This window comes from Aquarana catesbeiana, linkage group LG09, assembly GCF_042186555.1.
Source record: "Aquarana catesbeiana isolate 2022-GZ linkage group LG09, ASM4218655v1, whole genome shotgun sequence".
Lineage (NCBI taxonomy): Eukaryota > Metazoa > Chordata > Amphibia > Anura > Ranidae > Aquarana > Aquarana catesbeiana.
The window spans coordinates 202,922,846-202,948,133 of record NC_133332.1 but is presented as its reverse complement, the minus strand read 5'-3'; the positions used below and the strand labels follow the sequence as shown (position 1 = coordinate 202,948,133).

Here is a 25,288-nt window from a genome sequence, read left to right as displayed (position 1 = left end):
AGCAGTATAATTTTTTTTTTTTTTTTTTTTCGCTCTTTTTTTCACTTATATTGCAAAAAATTAAACCTAGTGGTGATTAAATACCACCAAAAGAAAGCTCTATTTGTGTGATAATAAAATGATAAAGATTTTGTTTGGGTACAGTGTTGCATGACTGAGTAATTGCCATTCAAAGTGTGAGAGCACTGAAAATTGGTCTGGGCAGGAAGGGGGTATAAGTGCCCTGTATTGAAGTGGTTAAAGTGGTTCTTAGGCTGAGTTCACACTGGTGCGACCTGCCTGGATCGCATGCCATTTGTACAGGAATTGCACCATATTTCTGTACAAATGACATGCAAATTCAGTGTGGTGCACTGGATCTGCACCAAAAAATGTGCAGGACCCCTTTTCTTTTTTTTCTCCAAACTGGAATCAGATTGCATGGGTGTTGAGACCCATGTGATCTGATTACACAGCTCGCACTGCGTTCTGTGAACTGATTTGGGGGTTCAGAGAGCACAGTGTGAACTGCCAGCAATCCTGATGTGGTGCGGGAAACTCAGCGATTCCTGTGCGGTTCCCGCACCACATCAGTGTGAACTGAGTCTAAAGGCTCAAGGGTTTTTTCACTTTAATGCTTTCTCTGCCATTCAAAAACATTGCACAGAGCAGGTAAGTATGACATATTTATTTATAAATAAAGTAAAAAATTAAGGTTTACAATCACTTTAGTGGAAGAAGGTTGAATGTGGGTGGGGACTGGCACTAGATCGTAAAGCCAGCGACTCTTAAACAATATCAAAGAAAATAAATAGCAGCTGTGAGCTAGTTCTAATTCTAGGGCGGTCAGCTGCACTTAAAGTGGCATTCTACCCAAAAGTTCTGCTTTAAGCACTCCTTTCTCCCTTACATGGTACATTTAGCATGTCATTTTTTTGGGGGGGGGGGGGGGGGGCGCAGGTACCAAGTTTTGACAGGTACCCAGCCTTGGAAAATCGAGCGCCCTCTCCCCCCCTGCAATCCTCTGGGACACGTCACAGGTCCCAGAAGATTTCCCAGCCATTGAGGAGGTGCAGCATCACTTGTGCACGCGCAGTGTGCACCCGGCTGTGAAGCCGCAAGCTGTCACAGCCGGGTGCCCACTCTTCCAATGTCATTGCCAGGGAGAAATGGGGGTTTGGGCGGCTGCATCACTGGACCATTGGACGGGTGAGTGTGTGTTTATTAAAAGACAGCAGCTACACTTATTGTAGCTGGTGGCTTTTAATAAACACAAAAATGACTGGAACTCCGCTTTGACTTCAATTTGCGCTATAGAGGCTTTTAAAGTTTTTACCTATGTAAAATTGAGTGTCGTAGATTGTTGTCGTATCTTGGATACACACAGTTTTGTGGCCTTTATTCCAAATCTCCTGGGATATCGTTTAGGGAAAAGAATGGCACATTTTGCTTGAAATTTTTTTTTTCATTGAAATCAATAAAAGTGCATCTCTATGCATGCGGCATGTTGATGTACATAATCTCACAAAGACCTACAAGTGCCATGATGCTCATTGATGTCCATTGAGATGCATGTTCACATCTAATGCAAAGAGCGCTAAAATGTGTGATGTGTTGCCATGCATTTTGATGATAGAAAAAAAAAAGCTTTTCACTTGACTTCAGTGGAAAATGCATCGGGAAAATGCATAGCTGTCAATCCAACCATTGAGTGATCATTTTTTTTTTCTATTAGGTTTATTTACTTGTTTTTACCTTTTGAAATTCTATCTTTCCAATTTAAACAAATAAAATGTATTTATTTTTACAGTCTTCATAAGAGTTACTCTAAAGTCTATACCATTCATTGATATTTTCTTCGAAAGAATTTTGCTAATGCAATAATACATTTTGATTGAATGATATTATAGCAACATAGGTTACAAGCTTATCTCCAGCTCATTCTATATAAATCCCTGTACTAGTGCTGATCGCTTAACAAAAAAAGTGTTCCATGTGATGGCTTCTCTTTGCAGTTTTGGTATTTTATCTTCTTTTTTCAAACTTCTCTTTGTTCAGCACCTCACTTTTTAGCTGCATTAAATCCTAAGTTTTCCACAAAAAAAAAGTCAGCACAGGAGACCTTACTCACCTTCAGTGAGGTGTATCCCTTGGGCTGCTGTGTCTTCACCCGCACAGCCATAATATTTTGGTGCAGTGGGGGTCCGGTTCATAGAACTAAGGGGAAGTCACTGGTGCTCATCAACGGTGTCTGACTATGTCTACCATTTCTGCCCAGCTGCTATATTCACACACCGTTACTACAGTTCTCATGGATGAAACGGGTCAGCTCCCATGTTTCATGGACTGTGTTTCATTTATAGAAGATGTAGAACTGGCTTCAGTGAATTAAGAAGTTGGCTGGAAAGGGCAGGCATAGTTGGCCAATCGTGATGAGTGCCTGACGCAGTCACTAAGTTCTAATAACCCCTGGTGCTCCTGGAAGTTTACAGCAGTTGGGGGGAGGAGGTGACAGATGTTCTCAAAGGAAGAACATTTCAGCAAAAGGCAGACACATCAGGACAAGGGACTATGTGCTATTAGAAGTAAAGCTTGGTACACACGGGCCAAATATTGGCCGGTTCAATAGAAACTGTCCGACATTCAGCCCTATGTGTACAGCCCCCTGCCCAACAGAAGCCGGCCTAATGTCTAGCTTCTGCCAAACGGGCATGCTGGAAAAACCACAGATGATCAGGATCCGATCAGCACTCGCAGCCAATGGTGGGGGCCACCCCCCTGTCAATTTACAATAACTCAGCGGGAGATCGCTGTACTAACATCACATAGTACGGTAAGCTCCTCCTATTTTTTTTTTTTTTCGTTCAGTCCGCTGGGTAAAAAGAAACAAAACTGTAAGCGTGTACTGGGCTTAAGTAATGTCCCTTGTGCTGATTATTATTTGTATTTTTTTCTGTTTTAAGTAAACTTTGACTTTACATTTAGGACTACAGGCAAAACTTGTTCTATTGTGCATTTATTATTGTTATACAGGATTTATATAGCGCCGTCAGTTTGCGCAGAGCTTTACAGCATGAGGGCAGACAGTACAATTACAATACAAATCAATACAGGAGGGATCAGAGGGCATTTATTGAACTCTTCATCTTATAGACTGTGCAATAGCATGCAATGTCAAGCTGCAGCTACCAAAGCTGGCAGATTATTAGTATACATAAAAAAGGTGATATACTCCAGAGCTAAAACTATAATAATGCTACTTTATAAAACTCTGGTCCGGCCACATCTGGAATATTATGTCAAGTTCTGGTCACCAGTCCTCAAAAGAGATGAGCTGGAGAGAGTCCAAAGAAGGGCAAATAAATTAATAAGGGAACTGGAGGACCTCCAATTTGAGGAGTGACTACAAGCACTAAATGTATTCTCGCTGGAGAAAAGACGCTTGGGAGGGGACATGTGAGAGGACACGGGACCACACAATGAGATTGGAGGAGAAGTGGTTTAACCTTAAGTTGTGCAGGAGGTTTTCCACTGTCAGGGCAGTAAGAATATGGAACTCTCTTCCACAAGTGGTGGTGTCAGCGGGGAGTATGGATATTTTTAAGACTATTGGATGCGTATCTTAACCACTTGCCGACCAGCCGCTACAGTTTTACTGCAGCAGAATGGCACGGCTAGGCGAAACGGCGTTATCTAACCACCACTGCCCTGTGGCCACTAGGGGCGCTCGCTGCTCGCCCCTGGAGCCAGTGTCAGTGCCCGGCGGTGATTGCTCCCACGATCGCTGCTGACGCACCAAGAACCGGGATCTGTGTGTGTAAACACAGTTTCCGGTTATCTGAGGGGAGAAGTGACTGATTGTCTGTTCATACAAAGTATGTCATCTCCCCTAGACAGTCCCTTCCCCCCTTCAGTTAGAACACAGAGAGGGAACACAACCCCTTCATCGTCCCCTAGTGATTAACCCCTTCCCTGCCAGTGACATTTTTACAGTAATCATAATTTTTTAATTTTTAAATTAAAAGTCATTTTTATAGCACTGATTGCTGTATAAATGCCAGTGGTCCCAAAAATGTGTCAAAAGTGTCCGATGTCTCCACCATAATGTCGCAGTCCCGATAAAAATCGTGGATAGCCGCTATATTACTAGTAAAAAAAAAAAAATGAATAATAAAAATGCCATAAAACTAGCCTCTATTTTGTAGACACTTTTGTGCAAACCAATCAATATACGTTTATTGAGATTTTTTTTTTTTTTTTTACCAAAAATATGTAGAAGAGTACCTATTGGCCTAAACTGAGGAAATAAATTGTTTTTAGTTTTTGGGGGATAATTTATTATAGCAAAAAGTACAAAATATTACATTTTTTATCATTTTATTTTTCAAAATTGTCGCTTTTTTTTTTTATAGCACAAAAAATAAAAACCGCAGAGGTGATCGAATACCACCAAAAGAAAGCTCTATTTGTGGGGGAAAAAAGGACGTCAATTTTGTTTGGGTGCAACGTAGCACGACCTTGTAATTGTCAGTTAAATCGACGCAGTCCTAAATCGCAAAAAGTGCTCTGGTTAGGAAGGGGGTAAAATCTTCCATGGCTGAAGCGGTTAAAGTGGTTGTACACCCTGTACAACCACTTTCGCCTACAGGTAAGCCTATGTTAAGGCTTACCTGTAGGTGCTTGAAATATCTCCTAAACATCCACCGTTTAGGAGATATTTACTAAAATGATGAGCGAGCAGCGATGACTACTGCGCATGCGCTGGTGTCATCGGCGCATGTGCCCTTTAGAAAGGGCACATCGTGGCGTTTCTAATAGGGGTCATGCCGTGACTGGCGGCTCCTGCGACTCTGGCCAGTCACATAGCCGGGGTTCGTGGCCCCAGAAGGAAGAGGAGTGAAGATGGAAGCTCCCTGCTTGTGGGGACAACGGCGACAGCGCGGTCTTTGGTGTCAGTTAAGTGACACGTAATGGGCTACTATGCGATGCATAGTAGCCCATTATGCTTTACCTTTGCAGGGAAGTAAAACCCATCAGGGTTTACTCCCTCTTTAAAGAGGTTGTAAAGTCAGTTTTTTTTTTTATTACAATAAAAGAGGTTTATACTTGCGTTCTCTGTGCACTAATCTTGCACATAGCGTCCCCTTACCTTTCTTTGGTGTTCACCGTCGGCACGCTCCTCTTCTCCCTGATGTAGGACTCAGGTAAGTGATTTGGGAAATGATTGGGGAGGTTTTTTAACTTTTAAAGTGATTGTAAAGTCCTTTGTGTGGTGGTTGTTTTTAACAAAAAAAAGTCATACTTGCCTGCTCTGTGCAGTGGTTTTGCATAGAGCAGCCCAGATCCTTCTCTTCTGGGGTCCCTCTTTGGTGGTCCTGGCCCCTCCCTCCTGTTCAGTGCCCCCACAGCAAGCAGCTTGCTATGGGGGCACCCGAACCGAGCTTCAGCTCCCTGTGTAATTCGTGACCGCCGGGCACTTGCATAGGCTTCGTGGGCGAGCAGGGGGCGCATGCCCCTAGTGGCCAGAAAAGGAAGTGACGTAAGATAACGGCGATATGCGCAGCCAAGCCATGTTGCCGCAGTACAACTGCGGTGGCTGGTCGGCAAGCGGTTAAGCAGTTTTTGTACCTTTCCATGTGTTACGAGCAGGTACATATCTTTACTGGTGTTCAGTAGTTTCTTTTGCTTGATATATTTGTATGCTGAAGGGGATCTTGCTGTTCAGCAAAAATAAAAAGGCAGCTTCTGGCTTCGAACTTGCTCTCTAGCACTGTGCCCCACACATTCAGAACTTTAAAGTGTAAGTAAACCCTCCCCCCTATTGTTTTCAGCCAAGGAAGCTGCCATCTTTGCCTCTGTTAAAATCCACAACTGCCATGATGCTGCACATGTGATGTGATCAGTTATAATGTCAGCAATTGGATGGTTTGACAGTTTGAGAGCACAACCAATGGGAGTGTTACATTTCCGGCACGTGCCGTAATTTAAACTGTTTTATGGATGGGTTTACTTCCGCTTTAAGCAGTATTAAACCTAAAAGGAAACCTTTTATTATATTGTAGCTTACCAATTCATAGATGTGATGGCTGTATTAGTTTCCTTTTAGGGCCCCTTCACACGGGACGGATCCGAGATGATCCGCCCCATGAACATCCGCTTGCTCAGCGGGGATCGCTCCGGGGATCCCCGCTGAGCAGGCAGATGACAGGTCCGTCGCTGCACAGTGTGCAGCGACGGACCTGTCACAGTGCCGCTCTCCCCTATGGGGGATCGGATGACTACGGACCGTAGACTCCGTCGTCACCCGATCCGATCCAAAACCAGATGGAAAAGCAGGTTTTTCCTCCGTTACACTTTTTCGGATCGGAGCGGGTCGGATGTCAGCGGACATGTCACCGCTGACATCCGACGCTCCATAGATGTCTATGGAGGGTCCGCTCAGGTCCGCCTAAAAACACTGACAGGCGGACCTGAACGGATCGTTCATCTGAAAGAGGCCTTAGGCTTTCTTTTTTTTGTATTTTCATCTGGTAATCCAGTCGGCAAATCTGCTTTTCACAGCACAAACTCTCCAGCAGAATGCATCAGTTTTACATGGATGAGACAAACCTTTATCCCAACAGAAAAAATGTTTGCTGTAACTGCTTATAAACCTAGTATGAGCTGGAGTTTGGCTTCAATTTGTTAGTGGTTCTAAATCTAATACATTTAACACTCCATTACATTTTTGCTTTTGGGTTTTAATAACTTTCACCCATACATTGGTGGTCCTTCCTGTCTGTGGGTGTCATGGACCCTGGGGGTGCAACCCTCTACATTTTCATCCAGGGAAAAAAAAAATAAATTATTATATATATATATATATTTTTTTTTTTAAATATTACAGTATCTCACAGAAGTGAGTACACCCCTCACATTTTTGTAAATATTTTATTATAGTTTTTTATGTGACAACACTGAAGAAATTACACTCTTGCTACAATGTAAAGTAGTGAGTGTACAGCTTGTATAACAGTGGAAATGTGCTGTCCCCTCAAAATAACTCAACACACAGTATAAGTGTGTGTGTGTATATACATACTCAGGGCTTTTTTTCAGCGGGAACGCAATTCCGGCACCTCCAGCACTGACTGTATGTAATGGTAAGGGGTGCTGGGGTGTGCTGCAGGGTCTATTGATGCTGGCTGCTGAGAGATCTATTGTACCTGGAGGGGAGCTATTTTTGCAGGAGTGTCTATTCTTACTGGTGGGGGACCTATTGTTGCTGGGGGTGGGTCTTATATCGCTGAGAGGTCAGTTATGGCTGGGAGAGATCTACTGTTGAGGGAGGGGACTATTGTTGCTGGCTGCTGTAGAGTCTATTGATGCTGGCTTTGAGGAGATCTGTTGTTGCTGCTGGGGGATGTTGGGGGAATCTATTGTTGCTGGAGGGGGCTTTATTGTTACTGGCTACAGGGGATCTATTTTACTGCTTTTCTTGTTAGTAACAAATTCCATACAAATTACCTATCACCACAAAATTATACTTTGGTTCTGTATTCTCTAAAAGGGCAGTAATGGGAGGTAGGTAGAGGATGCTCGGAGTTGGGTGGAGGTGGAGAAAAGGGGTGACTCAAAAGGGGGAGTTCCTGCACCTATTCTCTGAGGAAAAAAAAGCCGTGTGTGTGTGTGTGTGTGTGTGTGTGTGTATATGTGAGAGGCTGGAGATGTGCTTTAAAGTGTATGACATTCACTTTTCCAAATGTTTTCTCCTTAAAAATGGAAGTAAAGGAAAATACTGGAAACAGCATTGCCAGTTCACTACATGTTTTTGGGAGCTTGTTGGATGGCAGGATCAACAGGGTTTTTTTTTTTTTTGCACTTTTGAAGAGACAAGACATGGGGAAGCATGCATATGTACTTATTTAGCCCAGACATACTTTGATAATTTTGTTCTGTTGTCTGTTCAGTTTCGCCAGACATACGCATTAATGTGCGACTGGACATTATACATGGTCTTAACATACATTGATCAGCAATGGCGCCAACGTATAAAACAGAGGTTTCCGGCTTAATATTTGTCTAATTGTCATATGATCATTTCTGCTTTGTGCACCACTGCTCACTGTCGGTTACCTTTTTTGGTAAAAGTTGCCAATATTAAATGATAATTTGTACTTTAACCCATTCATGACTAAGCCTATTTTAGAAATGTGGTGTTTACAAGTTAAAATCCGTATTTTTTGCTAGAAAATTACTTAGCGTTCCCAAACATTATATATATATTTTTAGCAGAGAATCTAGAGAATAAAATGGAGATTGTTGCAGTATTTTATATCACACGGTATTTGTGTAGCAGTGTTTTAAACGCAAATTTTTGGAAAAGGGACACTTTCATGAATTTTAAAAAATCCAAACAGTAAAGTTACCCCAATTTTTTTGTATAATGTGAAAGATGATGTTACGCCGAGTAAATAGATACCAAACATGTTACCCTTTTTATAATTGCACGCACTCGTGGAATGGCGACAAACTACGGTACCTATGAATTTCCATGGGCGACACTTTAAATTTTTTTTACGGTTACCAGGTTTGAGTTACAGAGGAGGTCTAGGGCTAGAATTATTGCTCTCGCTCTGACGATCGCGGCGATACCTCACATGTGTGATTTGAACACCGTTTACATATGCGGGCACGACTTCCGTATGCGTTTTCTTCGCTGCGCGAGCTCACGGGATGGGGGCGCTTTAAAATTTTTTATTTATTTATTTTTTATACTTGTAAATTGTGTTTAAAAAAAACTTTTTTTTTAAAATTTTATTGCTGTCACAAGGAATGTAAACATCCCTTGTGACAGTAATAGGTGGTGACAGGTACTCTTTATGGACGGCGATTCTGAACACTGTATATTTTTTTAAAACCGGCGCCATTGGCAGCTGAGTAAACGGAAAGTGACGTCATGACGTCGCTTCCACGTTTACATTGAGAAGGCTGGAACGAAGCCGCCTACAGCTTCGTTCCAGCCCACCCCCAGCCGCCGAAGGCGGACGATTGGACACCGGGCTTCCCGATCGCACGGGAGGCCCGGTAAGAGCGGCAGGAGGCGGCGGGAGGGGGGGGGGGATGTCCCCTCCCGCTCCTCCAGTATAACAGCCGAGTGGCTTTTAGCCGCATCGGTTGTTATACTCAGATAGCCGATCGCCCGCTCTAAACAACGGTACCGGGATGATGTCTGCAGTTGCGGGCATCATCCCGGTATAACCCCGGAAAGCCGAGTACGCAGATGTGCGTGCGGTCGGCGGAAAGGGGTTAAATTCTTGTGATTTTGGTATTTGGGGATGATCATGATGGAACTCTCCATAGGCTGGATTCAGTGTCCTCAATCTGTCTGGCGTGTAGTAGCAGTGAAAAAGTATTTTATGTTGGCTTTCTTTTATACAAAGTGCAGATGGAGCTCTCTGGAGCTGCCTGAGACCACATTGTTTGCCTGGTGGTAAGGGGTAGCTTCTATAAAACTTCTAACATGTAGCGATGCTTTGGATGGGTATGAGATGGCAGGGAAATTAACCTTTTGTAATTTTGAGAGATCAACCCTTTGCTAGACGGGCCTTCTAAACAAAGTCTCTCGAATGGGGTCAATTGAGAATATTTAAGAGTTTTAGTCAAAGACTGGCTGTAATGTCTAATTTGTAGGCAATCGTAAAAAAGCTTTTTTTAGGAAGATCATGTGGAGGTCCTAGAAAGATTGCAAAATAATAGTTCTGTTATTCACCAAGTGGCCATAGTGGAAGAGGCCTCTTGTCTTCCATACTGTAGACATCTGGGAGGTTAAGCTATCTGAGACATTTTCTTATTGCTTATCATTCAAGTGCTGTATATAAGTGAATCTCTGCAAACAGTGCTGTTCCTTAAGCAGTCCTCTTCTGCATTGTGGTTCTCTACCTCCCCTTTTTTCTTATTTTTTTGGGAAACATGAGACATTGAATATAGCAACAATGTGCAGAAACACCAAGAAAGAGCTGCGGCAGTGGCTGGCTCTCCATTGTGTAAACCCCAATGCAGCTTGGAGTTTGGCTTTTGGCAAACTAAGCTGTGAAATCCTGTATAAAATAATTAAACTTTTTTTTTTTTTTTTTTTTTCGTTCTCCATTTTGTTCACCTCTTTCATCACAGTAAGTCTTTCTAAACGTTTAAAATTACATTTTCTGGAATGAAATGAGAAGATACAGCATCCTGACAGAAGTGTAAACTCTGCAGGTGGCTGTTGGTCACAGTAGGCGATGGCATGGAATGCTGCATTCTATATAGGATGTAAAGCCGTCGATTTCAGAAGTAGAAAACCTGTCAAGTGACAGGTCACCGTCATTGCTGACCTGTATGTAAAAGGTTCGGGCTTGTGCTTGCTAATTTCATCCTTGCATCATTACTGAATAAGTCACTGAGCAATAACAAGCATGCAGGTCAGGAGTCCTGTGTTGTCAAGGTTAAGGCAATGTATTGACCAGACTGGCAAATCTGATGGCTGCATGTATAAAGTTATCACAGAATGGAGCAGAATCTACTTTAGAATGGTGAAATTGTTGTCTTTACCCGCTAGCTTTGCTCCACTTTATTCATCAGATAAACCTCCTGTGCTATCCTTGATGGAACATTGTGGCATTCAACTCATAGAGATGTTAATTTTTCTTTCCATCAGAAACCAGGTGTACCTGCTTGACCGAGATGTGACTGCAGGAAAACAGAATCCTGAAATGTTTGCTGTGCCATTAAACTTTTCTTAATTTTTTTTTGCAGGTAGAGTAAAGGAGGGTTATTCCTAATAAGGTGTAATTTAGCCATCTGTGTCCCAGCGGGTAGATTTCCCTTTACGTCTGTCCCTTAGCCAAAGCAGGAAGTGGGAGAATCTCTGGCGGTCACCAGAACTACCGTCCCCATTTGAAAATATCTCCATTATTATAGTTCTGGGGACAACCCCAAATTTTAAAGTAGTTAAAAGTAGTAAAGCCTCAAGGGTTTTCACCTTAATGCAATCTATGCATTAAGGTGTAAAACCTTCTGTGCTACAGCCCCCCCCCCCTTTTTTTCTTGCCTGAACCCAATCCGACAAAGCTATGTGAATGAGCGCAGTGGCTCCAGCTGCTGTCTCTCTCCTCATTGGACAGATTGATAGCAGCAGGAGCCATTGGCTGTCAATCACATCCAGTGACATGGGGGCTGGGCCGAGTCTTGCTGTCTGTGTCAATGAATGCAGCATCAGGAGTCAGGAGCAAGCCCGCACAGGTGCCCCGATGGAAAGCAGATTTCCGTGGGGAATCAAGAGGAGGGGCTTGGAGTGCTGGCGGGGGACCCCAAAAGAGGAGGATCGGGCTGCTCCATGCAAAACCATTGCACAGAGCAGGTAAGTGTAGGCATGTGTGTTGTTTGTAGAAAAAAGGTGTTACAACCCCTTGATAAGGATAAACAGGACTTTTAAATCTCCCTAGCAGGCACAAACTGCAAATTGCACCTGACATCATGTGGTCTAATCCCTCTCCACACTATCCAAAACTTGAAAGAAAAAAAAAATTGTTTTTAGTTCTTCTGCAAACTTCAGCGTTAACCAAAAGTGATTGTTTCAGTTTTGTGCTAAGCAGCCAACCAGATTGCATCTATCTTTTTCGCCGTAGCAGGTTAAAAAGTTTCACGCAAATTTGTGAAGTGTTCCACATTAAAAAAAAAAAAAAAAAAACAAGAACATTTTGCTTTTTAAACAAATGAAGATATTAGTGAGGTGTTAAGTTATTGCTAATCCCAAGTCTACCAGGGTTGTGCAGTTACAGACAGACCCCCAAAGTCCTGGCATTTCCTTGCCTGGTTACATAAGGCACATTCAAAATATTTCTGTGTGGTGTAAACATGAAAACAGACATGTCCCTTTTATTTATTTATTTATTTATTTATTTATTTATTTTAATTTTTTTTTTATACAGCTGTATTTTTTTATTTCCTGCAGCTATGTTAAAAGCAAGCAGATGTCACCAGCCAGTGTCGGGAGAATACTCAAATTATTCCATGGAGCCATTTTTTCATTGTTAATTTTAAAGGTCTCCAGCCACATAGTGTAACAGGTTACTGAAGGTATGATTAGCATTCCCCAATGGTTACAGTTCTAGGGAATATATTGTTTTATTAGAAACCAGACAGTAATAGGGATGGGGCCAAAAACCCATCTGCTATTACTCAAGATGGCCACGGCCAGAAATGCTAGGGAGCTGTTTTTCAAACTGATTTCTTAACAAAATAAAAAATGGAGACATGGATTGATGGGGGAGTTTACTTTGAGTATTAAAAACAAATTGAATAGTATTTTTGGTTTGTGGTGCTCTTTTTACGGTGAAGATCTGCTTTAAGATCACCCAGTCCACTTAAGTGCTCAGAGCAGGCTCTTCAATCTTGTCAATATTGATATGTATGAGTAGCCACCACTGACAACCTCCACATCACATACTAAATTGGCCGTGCTGCCCACTTCATTTTAGGGAAAACCAGTACTAGAAAACAAACATACCGCTTAGTTGTCTGAACTGGAGGATAGTTGTGTGACATCACCCTTGCCTAACCTTACTGGCACAGTTAAAGCTTCAAAGTAGGGCGGTTGACCAGGTGTGCCAGGAGCGAGCTCTTTAGTAAACAAAGGATCTTTGAACAGGGTGAATGTCCGCGTAAACTGCTTGCCTATTTGGCACATCTGGACTCCAGACCTCCGGTGGTTATTACCCTACGGTCTGATACAGCGGGCGTCATCACGGACCCCGCCTTGATTGTCAGGGAATTTGCAGATTTTGTTTTCAAGAAGTATGCACATCTAAGGTTAGCTATCTTCCACAGGACCTGGAAAAACCTTGGTGGCCTCACACTCCCTAAATTGACCAAAGAACAGGCAGATATGTTGGAGGCCCCGCTTTCAACGGACGACATTAAGCTTGCCCTTTCACATTTTGAGAAAGTTAAGGCTCCCGGCTCTGATGGGCTACCAATTAAATTTTATGCCCATTTCTCAGATACCCTAATCCCTAGACTCCTTGCTCTTTATTGAGCGAAATTCAACGCCAATACCCTTCTCGAATTTATGCGTGAAGCCATCATAGTTCTTATCCCTAAGCCAGGCAAGGACCCCCACCTACCCGAATCATATAGGCCTATCTCACTATTGCAAACTGACATTAAAATATTAGCCAAAGTATTAGCCCTACGCCCCAATAAGGTCATTCTTTACCTTATTCACCCTGATCAAATGGGCTTCATGCCAGCGAAAAACGCAGCCTTTAATACTAGACCCTCTTTATGAATATTAAGGCTTCCCATCACGAAATAGGATCTAGAGCAGGGATATGCAATTAGCGGACCTCCAGCTGTCGCAGAACTACAAGTCCCATGAGGCATTGCAAGACTCTGACAGCCACAAGCATGACACGCAGAGGCATGATGGGACTTGTAGTTTTGCAACAGCTGGAGGTCCGCTAATTTCATATCCCTGGTCTAGAGTAATTGTCTTTCTTGACGCAGCCTAGACCTTTGACTCTGTTGAGTGGCAGTACTTGTGGCAGTGTCGCCGCTGCTTCGGGTTCAGCCCAACTTTGTCAAATGGCTTACTATCCTTTTATAATGCTCCGCAGGCCAGGGTGGTGGCTAATGGTTGGACCTCTGGCGCCTTCCCACTTTCACGGGGGACGTGACAGGGGTGCTCCATCCCACCCTTGCTGTAAGCACTGGCAGTGGAACCCTTGGCGGTAGCAATTAGGGCACACCTGGGTATTCACGGGCTGACATTTGGTTCAGTGGAGGAGAGGGTGGGGCTATATGCTAACGATGTGATTCTATATCTTTCTGACTCTGGCCCCTCCCTCCAGATGGCCCTGCAGATTATCGACAACTTAGGTAGGTTCTCGGGACTCAAAATGAATTGGGACAAGTCCCAGATCCTTCCCATGGATGTATTTCCCCCCATCAAGGGGACAGGCCAGTTTGCCCCTTGTTAGAGTAAACACACTGAAACACTTGGGAATACAGATTTCCCGGTCCACGGCCAACTTCATCTCGCTGAATGTGGAGCCTTTAATTCCGCTCATTAAATCCAAAATCCAAACGTGAGAGATTGCCAGTGGGATGATGGGGTGCATAGGCCTAATTAAGATGATACTGTTGCCCAAAAACTTATATGTGCTGTGGCTTTCTCCAATATACATTCTATTTAAGTACTTCAAAATCGTGGACTCCTAAAATCCTTTATACAGGGGCGGGCAGGCACAAACTCTCCTGGAAAGCTCTACAGTGTCAAGCTACATTGGGGGGCTTGCAGTCCCAGATTTTGGGTCCTACTACCTAGCAGCGCAGCTCTCCCACTTATACCACATAGATAAGTCAGACAAACATAGATTTGGCCCTGGTATGTAGCCCAGCAGACTCACAACTCCCGCACCCATTCTGTGATGTGCTGCGGGGTCTGAGGGGCTCTATGGTTTATCCAAATCGTTCTGGACTCTCATTTCAGCACAAAAGGGTCTGGGACCTGATGATGTCCAAGATGGATTGTTCTGTGTTCCATGGCAATACCCCCCTGTGGTATAATAAACTTCTCCCGAAGTTTCTTCAGGTACCTGACCCCACCATTTCGATATCTCAGGGTATATACAGTGCCTTGCAAAAGCATTCACCCCCTTTAGTTCAGTGTTTTTTTAATCTGAATTATATGTGATCGATTAGAACACAATAGTCTAAGTTGGTGAAGTAAAATTGGAAAAAAAATATACATAAAACTATTTTTCAGAAATAAAAAACTGATAATTGGCATGTGCGTATGTATTCACCCCCTTTGTTATGAAGCCCATAAAATGCTCTGGCGCAACTAATTACCTTCAGAAGTCACATAATGTGAAATGATGTCCACCTGTGTGCAAAAAGTGTCACATGATCTGTCATTACATATACACACCTTTTTGAAAGGAGTATCTGTACATAGGGCGACAATAAGCCGTACGCTCCATAGAGTTGGGCTTTATGGCAGAGAGGCCAGAAGAAAGCCATTACTTTCAGCAAAAAACAAAATGGCACGTTTGGCGTTTGCGAAAAGGCATGTGGGAGACTCCCAAAATATATGGAGGGAGTAGGGCTGGGGAAAAAATTGATTTACATCTTGAATCGAGTTGAGAGGTCAATTCGATTCAGAATGTAAGCAAATCGATTTTTTTAGATTTTTTTTTTTTTTTTCACCGCGCCGGTCTGGAGTAGCTGCGGGCAGGAGTTTTTAGACGAGGCCGTGGCTTCAGCCTAGTCCGGATGCCGTGGACTAGGCCAAAACCGCGGCCTTGCCTAAAAACTCCTGCCCGCAGCTCCTCAGGACCGGTGCGGTGTCCAAAAAAAAAAAAAACTCTATTTGAATTGTGAATCGCGGTTTTTTTTTTTTTTTTTTTAAGAAAATTGCAGATTTTTTTTTTGGAAAATCTCCCAGCCCTAGGAGGAAGGTGCTCTGGTCTGATTAGACTAAAATTGAACTTTTTGGCCATCAAAGAAAACGCTGTCTGGCGCAAACCCAACACATCACATCACCCAAAGAACACCATCATGCTGTGGGGATGTTTTTAAGCAGTCGGGACTGGGAAACTGGTCAGAGTTGAGGGAAAGATGGATGGTGCTAAATACAGGGATATTCTTGAGCAAAACCTGTACCACTCTAAGTGTAATTTGAGGCTAGGATGGAGGTTCACCTTCCAGCAGGACAATGACCCCAAACACGCTGCTAAAGCAACAGTTGAGTGGTTTAAGGGGAAACTTGTAAATGTGTTGAAATGGCCTAGTCAAAGCCCAGACCTCAATCCAAAAGAAAATCTGTGGCAGACTTAAAGTGGATGTAAACCCGAAATTTTTTTTTTTTTTTTTTGATATCATACTGTAGAGTATAATATTTCCTATCATTTGAGCCCAGTCTTGCTACACAGAGTTAATTCATCTCTGAGCAATCCCCTTTTATTGTTCAGTGAGAGAAATCTTGACAAACTGACAAAAACTTTGTCAAATACTCCCCCTTGCTGTGAGTGACAGCCTAAGACACAGGCATGATTTTTTAATTCCCTCCCCCACTCCTTTCTTTAGCAGCTCTGCAAGGATTGGCTGTTCCACACCTCAGCATGATTTGGCATGCTGGTTACTTTCCTGTCTTTTCACTGGATGTTCGAGATCATACCAGAAGTTCAGTTAGAAATACACAGGAGAAAATGCATATTGACAAGGGGAGTGTAGAGGTGGGCGGGGAGTTTACTGACATCACGACTCCACCCACTGAGCTCCAGACAACAGACCCGCCCAGAGAATCTGCAGTTTTTCAGCTCTCATAACAGACAGAGGGGAGACATTTGACAGGTAAAGATACATGCGGGAGGCATGTATATCCTTATGGATAACCCCTATGGCAGTAGTTTAGAAAGGATGACATTGGGTTTACATCCACTTTAAGGATTGCTGTTCACAAGCGCAAACCATCCAACTTGAAGGAGCTGGAGCAGTTTTGCAAGGGTGAATGGGCAAAAATCCCAGTGGTAAGATGTGGCAAGCTTATAGAGACTTATCCAAAGCGACTTGGAGCTGTGATAGCTGCAAAAGTTGGCTCTACAAAGTATTGACTTTAGGGGATGAATAGTTATGCACATTGACTTTCTGTTATTTTGTCCTATTTGTTGTTTGCTTCACAATTAAAAAAAAAAAAAATCTTCAAAGTTGTGGGCATGTTCTGTAAGGCTTCATGTACATGGGACGTTTTTACAACCTCTCCTGAACGGCTTAACTTGACAGATGGTAACCCATGTTTAAAACGTTCGTTTTGCTGCGTTTACATGCCCCTTTTTGCCGCGTTTGTGTTTAGAAGCGTTTTGAAAAGAATTTTTTTTTTTTTTTCCAAAATAGCCAAAAATGAAATACTGTAAACGAAACACAAGTTACCGCGTTTAGAAGCTTTTGGCGCTTGAAATGCTTCTAAACGCATTTTTTTGGGTTCCAAAAAAAGCCTCTAAACTGCCTAGAAACGATTATAAATGAACCTGTGTACATGTACTGATAAGATAATATATAGGAGAATTCAGGAGCAGTCGTCCATTTATGAGCAACAGTGTACATGAGGCCTTAATTAAATGATGCAAATCCTCAAACAATCCATGTCAATTCCAGGCTGTGAAGCAACAAAACATGAAAAATGCCAAGGTGGGTGAATACTTTTACAAGGCACTGTACCTATTGTCACATGTTCGTCACAGTGGAGAGATTAAGACATTTGTTCAGTTGAAAACAGAATTCAACCTTCCAAATTATATGCTTTTTCGTTTCTTTCAGGTGCAACACGCACTGCACACTCAGAGCAGGATAAGTACCCATAAACTATCGTCCCTAGATGTACTATATAGCTATGAACCACGTCAGCTCATATCTGTTTTCTATAATATGCTCCCTGTTCCAGCTGTAACTAAGCTAGCATGGGTAGATGGTGTTGGAGAATTGGAGGACGAGGATTGGGTTGAGGTGCTAGAAACTCCCAAGCTGGTGTCCCCCAAACTGTCTGACAGACTTGCACAAATCTATATTACACACAAGGCATACCTGACACCGCAACGAATGGCTAAATTCTGCACCTCTATGTGCCCCAGGTGTTTGATTTCTGTTGGCACCTTTGACCATCTCCTGTGGCAGTGTCCTCAGATTCAGGGATGCTAGTCACAGGTCATTCGGTTCCTACACGACCTAAAGGGCTCACCAGTATCGTTGGATCCAAAGCAATGGATTCTGGGCCTATTTCCTGTTGCCGGAATAGACAAATATACGCTCCAATTCCTCCATGAAACATTTGCAGTGAGAAAGCTAATAGCTCGGAATTGGATCCTGGCGGCTGCCCCTACGCTAGCTGCTTGGCTTGCTGAAATCACTAACCCCTTACAAAAGGTGATTTACGTAAATAGAGGTTGCCCGGGCAAGTATAATAAAATCTGGGATAGATGGTTACAATCCTCTTCAACTTGCACCTCCTAGTCTGTCTGGTACTCCATATATTGGTACAGTCTAACCCCTTTTCATATGTTGTCTGTATGTGTGTCTATATATGCAATGTATGGTTATCGACTCATATGGAAATAATTGACACCAGTTCTACCTCATCTTTTTTTGTTGTTGTTCTTATAATTGGTTTATTGGGTTGTGTGACTCTCCCCATTATATTATGTGCCCCCCCCGGTGTGCGGACTAAGTGGTCAAGCTGGCCGGTAATCGAGACTGTGGCTTTGCGGCCTCCTTAAGCGGGATTCAGCGCTCACCATCTTGACTATGGGCATTGCCCTTACAAGGCTTACATTTGTAGGAGAGCTGGTGCCCTCCTCTGATGGGTGACAAGCAGTCACTGATGGAGCAGAGGGCTTCCCTTGCCTTCTCTCGCTGTCCGCCCACCTGTGAAGGTGTTAAAGGCTTGAACTTGCGCCCTTTCCTTACCACCGGTGAGTGGATGGGCAGCTGGCTAAAATGGCTTTAGTTCCTTTTACATACCCCCTTCCTGAAGACAAAACCGTTTTCTCCCTGTCCTGCTAAAGCCACACAGTCTAAGGTGGCATCAGAATGTGCCCGGTCACTGGATCTCCCATCTCCCCCACCTGGTTTCTGACAATACCTAGTGAGCCACTGACGGATAGTCTGATTCTGCTTTGGGCCTGTGTCCTACTGGGGATGGTCCACATGCCTCCCTCTATGTTGCATAAAGTGCCCTTTGCAATGTGTTCCGGGCTACGCTTGCCTATCTGCGGGCCCAGGATCAGCATAGTGGGTGCCGGAGGGAAGAGAGCGGGCACACGTCTTGATCTAGAAGCAATGTGTATGATGTTGCTTCTGGATCCCTGTTGACAGTCAGGTAAAAGGATATTTAACTTGCCTGTAAAAACAATTTTTTGATCATATAGTATAGGACACAGGCAGATTTAGAAGGGACTGGAATGTCTCCAAGCAGTACTGATGAGGGGAGGCTAACAGCAGTATCATCTGAAGCCTGAATGCCCACTCTGTGAAACATAGTACATATGTGAACCGAAGACCAGATGGCAGCCTTACAAATTTGCAACACAGAAGCTTGATGCTGATAAGCCTAGGATGCACTAACAGATCTAGTTGAATGAGCCTTCACTTTAAAAGGAGGAACTCTGTCCTTTGCCGAGTAGGCCCAAACCACAGCCCGCCAAATTTGCTTAGTAACAGTGGAACAAGGTCTCTTTTGAGGTCCTTCTGGAAGTAGAGAGAATTCAATTGTCGAGGCTGTGGCAGCAAGATAGACTCTCTAATAGCTTGACCCATGTCTAGTACCTAAAGAACTAACAATTACTGAAAGGACTATATGGTGGTCCTCAATACGTTTTTATTTTATTTTTTTTTTATAAGGTCCAGTCACCTGAAGGTAACTGCCTATAACTCATTCGTCTCTGAATCTACCAGTGTCCTCTACTGTATGATCAGGAAAATAGTTACCCCAGCTTTGTTTCCTTCTGCTTAAACTTCGGATTCTGTAGAAGGAAGTTGCATGGAGTTAGGAATCCACAGAGAATTTAGTACTCCATTATAACATTCTGGCCAAATTAAAATGTTAGTTTGAGTAGGGGACATTTCTGCTCTAATATTTTCTTCTTGAAGACTGAGCTAAAATGGTTGTTTTTCAGATGATCTAATTACAGCAGTCTGTCAATGCAAAGAGTATGAACAGAAATAAAGCTTGGCGATAAACATAGAACTGATTCCTACATCCACACTTGGGCTACTTTTACACTGAGGCGCTTTACAGACGGTTTAGCGCTAAAAATAGCACCTATAAAGTGCCTCTCCTGTCACTCCAGTATGAAAACCTGAGTGCTTTCACACTGGAGCGGGGCGCTATTAACCCCCTTCATCGGCCGATAGCGGGGTTTAAAGCGCCCCGCTAGCAGCCGAAAAGCGCTGCTAAAACGTCAGTAAAGAGATGACTCCCCCACCGCCTTAGTGTGAAAGTGCTTGGAGTAGCGTAGATGGGTGAATTTCCCTAGACTACTGTTTTATTCTGACAGCCAACACCCACAGCTGTCAGAATACTTGAACATTGGCTGAATTTGATTGGATTCAGTCACTGTTTGGCTGACTATTTTACACCTGGCTTCTTCAACGAAAGTTAGTTGAACAGTCCACTTCTATCGAGCTGGGTGGTGTTCACAATGGGTCCAATTTCAGCCAATTCAGCAGTGATCTGCCAAAACCTGCCAAAATTGTTTGGCCACCTTAAAGCTGGCTGTAGACTGTTTTTAAACCATGTATGGGCAAGCTGAATGTACCCAAGTTGATTGATCGACCAACTTGGGTACAACCAGCGTGTTGGATTTTACATGCAATTATTGCTAGCGGCTGTTTATAGCTACTAGCATGTTATCACTGTGTTCTCCTGGTGGGGACGACTACCCCAGCCCCAAATTTAACACACCTGCTCCCCATTCACACCTGAGACCTTGTAACACTAACGAGTGACACCGGGGAGGGAAAATGGCTATTTGGGCCCAATTTGGACATTTTCAATTAGGGGTGTACTCACTTTTGTTGCCATTGGTTTAGACATTAATGGCTGTGTGTTGAGTTATTTAGAGGGGGCAGCAAATTTACACTGTTATACAAGCTGTACACTCACTATTTTACATTGTAGCAAAGTGTCATTTCTTCAGTGTTGTCACATGAAAGATATAATAAAATATTTACAAAAATGTGAGGGGTGTACTCACTTTTGTGAGATTGTGTGTGTGTGTGTGTGTGTGTATGTATGTGTGTAAAATTAGATATATTTATTAGTGATGCACAGTTATCGGTATCGGTGCCAATACTAGGCATTTTCGCGAGTATCGGTACTCTTGAAAATGCTCCGATACCGTAAGTGATGTCAGCTGGGGGTGGGATGCCTCCTCCTCTTCCCCTCCAGCAGTGGGGTTCGAAGCAGTACGTGCCTTACGGCGCCAGGACAGGGTGGTGGGAAACTCCTCAGCACAGTGGGAACAGTCTGACAGCTGGCCACACTGACGCTCCTGCTCCCGGCTGTCTTTTTTTATTATGCAGCACCGCCGCGATCCTCTCCTGGCTCTGTAAACAAGAAGAGGGTGGGTGATGTCATAACTCCTTCCTTCCTGTTCCTGCACAGAGAGAGAGAGCTGGCTGCTAGGCTGGATGTAAGGTAAAAAAGTGATCAGCGCAACTTATTAAAATGTATGTTACCTGTGAAAAATAAATAAGGAATCTCCTATGTAAAATAAGCAAATACACTCCTGTGCAAAATAAAACTCCTGTGCAGAATTGAGCAATAAAGTGTACTGTGCAAAATGACAAGAAATATAACAAAGTGCAAAATACACTCCTGTGCAAATAACGTATCGTGCAAATAGCTAATAAATAATCTGTGCAAATGAGTATGAAGTCCCAGATAGCTCACAGGCATGGAAATATAGCACAAAACTGTGTAGTGTAATAATATAGTCCACTATGTCTAAAATAGACAAAGTGCTGAACATGTCATCAAAGGGAATCTTTCAATAGGAGATCTTTATAAATACAACTTAATGCTCTCTGGACTCTTACCTCAGTATGAAGTATATACAGCATTAGCAATCCACTTAGCTGGGGGATATCTATGGATCACCCGACCTTTGAAGCCGGTAATAGCCAGTGGTGTTTCTCCAAATAGTGTATTTGTATTTGCACAGGAGTGTATTTTGCACCTTGTTATATTTATTGTCATTTTACACGGTACACTTTATTGCTCAATTTTGGACAGGAGTGTATTTGCCTATTTTATATAGGAGATTCCTTATTTATTTCTCACAGGTAACATACATTTTATTAAGTTGCGCTGATCACTTTTTTACCTTACACCAATTTTGTGCACTGTATACACTTTAGGTCTAGCTGCAAATTTTTATTAGATTAGATTGATTCACTTGATAGCGCGAGGGACTACACTGTTTATTTGCTAGGCTGGATGGCTGGCTGGTTGCTACCCAATGACAGAGAGTGGGGGGTTGGCAAGGGGCTGGACAAAATCAGCACGTGTATTTCTATAGTGTGAGGCAGCTGTGGAAGCGTCCCTAGAAGCAGAACCGAGTTCTGAGGGGAGCAAGTCCTGCAAACAGGTTAGTGTAGTATGTACAGTGTCAGCAGGGTACAGATCGGTTACTGACCCTCCTAATGCCCTGGTACTGCCTCCTCCCCCCACTAGCTGTCACCTCTGCCCCCATGTCTACCAATGACCCTCCCATGTCCCCCCCCCCCCCCCCCCCAAGCGATCGCGGCCTTTTTCTTCTCAACTCTCCCACACCACAATCCCTATACTACCCTGCCCTCATACCCAGCCTCACCTAACTCCCTAACAACCTCCCCCCCACCCTACGCGATAGGTATCGGTAACTGGTAGCAACGAGTACTTGCAAAGAAGTATCGGTACTCTGTGTTAAATGTTAAAGTGGTATCTGTGCAACCCTAAAAAATATATAGTGTGCGTGTGTGTATATATATATATATATATATATATATATATATATATATATATAGCAAATTTACACTGTTATACAAGCTGTACACTCACTACTTTATATTGTAGCAAAGTGTCATTTCTTCAGTGTTGTCACATGAAAAGATATAATAAAATATTTACAAAAATGTGAGGGGTGTACTCACTTTTGTGAGATACTGTATATAGAGTTGTGCTCCTAAGTTTACTTACATACCCTGGCAGAATTTATGATTTCTTGACCATTTTTCAGAGAATATGAATGACAGGAACTGGAGGCTTTTTGCCAAGAGGAATGGGCAGCTTTACCATCTGAGAAGATAAAGAGCCATCCATCCACAAAAGACTTCTTTGATGTTAAAGGGGGCAATACACTGTATTAGGAACTGGGGTATGTAAACTTTTGATCAGGGTCACTTGGTTAGTTTCTGTTGTGATTATGATTTAAAAAGAGTAAACACAGTTGATTGATTATAAATGGCTTCAGCCAAACACTAACCATGAGTGAAAAAAAATGTTTTTGTGTTATCATTCATATTCTCTGAAAAAAGCCAGGAAATCATAAATTCTCCAAGGGTATGTAAACTTTATGAGCACAACTGTGTGTGTGTGTGTGTGTGTGTGTGTGTGTGTGTGTGTGTGTATTTATGTATGTGTGTTTGGAGGTTCTAAGTAATTTTCCAGCAGAAAATTCTGATTTTTTTTTTAAACTTGTAAGCAACAAGTGTCAGAAAAAGGTTTAGTAGTTAAGTGGTTAAACTGTCCTCATTTACGGACAAGGTTCATTCCTCTGAGCTAAAAATTACATTGTTTATAGTTCTCTCCCAGCACTGACAATGTAGATAAGTATTTGCCTGTTTTTTTTGTTTTTTTTTTTGACACCTCTGAGTGATTAGAGAACATCTTTGCACTTACATAATTGAATTGTGTAAATGCTGCATAGAGATTGCAAGGGGGGGGTTTGAATCGAGATCGTAATTTTTTTAAAACGATTAATCGTGCGGCTCTACTGCAGGTTAATAATTCCTATAGGTTTATTTTCTATTAACATCTTAGTTGGGAGGGCTGAGTGGGGGAAAAATGTTTATTCCGTTATTATATTTCCCTTTGTAGTGAATTACTCACTTTCTGTATTTCTTCTTCATACAGGGGTATACGCCCCAATTGATGAAATATATACTTGTACTGTCAAGATTTAATTGTTAACACTCATGTACATTCTTGTAAACTTGGATAAAGTTCTTGGAAAAAAAATAGCATCTTGGATCCTTTTATGCGAACAGTCTTTCCTAAAATGTTCAGTTTGAAAATGCTCATTTTTAAGAGAATAGGGTATCTTATGTTTTTGGGTGGCCTTACTGCTGTCAAGAGATTTGCACCCTTGTACTTCAATTGGCCAACCACAGGATGATTTTTCATGAAGGATTTATCAAGGATTCTTTATGTAATGATTGTGGAAGACTTTGATAGAAACTTTATACAACATATATATTTTATAATAACCGGATGCTGATTTTGTTAGTTTTGCATCTTTTTTCATTAAGATTTCTCTTTAAAACCATATGCAATTTTTGGTTTAATAACAACCTGTTGCCTGAGTCATCTAGGTTTAGTGCTGAACATTGTTTCTTGATGTAAGGCTACTTTCACATTGAGGCGCTTTACAGGCGCTATAGTGCTAAAAATAGCACCTGTAAAAAGCGCCTCTCCTGTCACTCCAGTGTGAAAGCCAGAGTCCTGCAAGCAGCATCTTTGCAGCGGTGTATACACCACTCCTAAAGCACCCCTACCCATTGAAATCTATGGGCAGCGCCGTGGGAGCCACACTTTTAACCCTTTATCTGGCCGCTAGCGGGGTTAAAAGCGCCCCGCCAGCAGTCGAAAAGTGCCACTAAAACTTTTAGCGACGCTTTACCGCCGACGCCTCAGTGTGAAAGTGCCCTTAGTCTTGGAGAACTCTCCAGTTTGTAAGAGCATCAAGACTTTTGTTACTGTATAGCAGTTATATGTTGAAAGAGTTATCTTAGGCAGTTGGCAGTATTCTCCAGTGATGAAACATGACTCTGTGCAAAAAAAAAAAAAAAAAAATCTATTCCCCCTCCCTCTTTACATGATATTTGGCTAATATTTGTAATGCATTTGCAAGAGTTTTAGGAACGATTTAAAAAAAAAAATCAAATTTTTTTTAGTTTAAGGCAGAAACCGAGCTAGTTTAGCCTATTCTATGACTTCCCAAATCGTGTGTGTGTGTGTGTGTGTGTGTTTACCCAGGTTTTCTGATCATATTTTTTGTTTTTTCCATCTAGGTTCTATGGTGGTATCCTTGAAATGGGATGTCCTTCCTTTCCGGGGGCCATAAAAGAAGAGATTGCCCTGCAGAGTTGCTGTGAAGGGAAATAACCCAGAGACAGGCAACCATGTCTGCTGCCACTGCCACCACCCAGGCTCCACAGGGGCCGGTAAATCCTCCCCCTCCAGAGGTCACAAACACCAACAAACCAGGTCGTAAGACCAATCAGCTCCAGTACATGCAGAATGTGGTGGTGAAGACCCTTTGGAAGCACCAGTTTGCCTGGCCTTTCTACCAGCCGGTAGACTGCATCAAGCTCAACCTACCTGTAAGTCACCTCCAGGCTTTTGTGTTACAGGGAATGCTACTCTACCAAAATCCTTTTATTAGGGTGATGTCATTAGTTGCTCTTTGCACATTAATTTGCAGACACTGCAGTTGTCAGATTTCTTGCAGTGTTAGCTGGCAGTGTAATGTCA

At 42.7% G+C, this 25,288-nt stretch overlaps 1 protein-coding gene across 10 annotated transcripts in view; it reads left to right on the top strand.

Moving 5' to 3' along the window:
- Window positions 1-25,288, top strand: part of BRD3 (bromodomain containing 3) — a 123,631-nt gene that overhangs the window by 8,947 nt on the left and 89,396 nt on the right. For 9 of the 10 annotated variants that reach the window (XM_073599584.1, XM_073599583.1, XM_073599582.1 and 6 more), the window contains exon 2: window positions 24,826-25,137. In XM_073599584.1, coding sequence (XP_073455685.1) covers window positions 24,937-25,137 — 201 coding nt within the window. In that variant the 5' untranslated portion in view covers window positions 24,826-24,936. Of the gene's footprint in view, window positions 1-22,772; window positions 22,911-24,825; window positions 25,138-25,288 lie in introns of all 10 variants that reach the window. The other variant, XM_073599576.1, reaches the window with a different exon arrangement.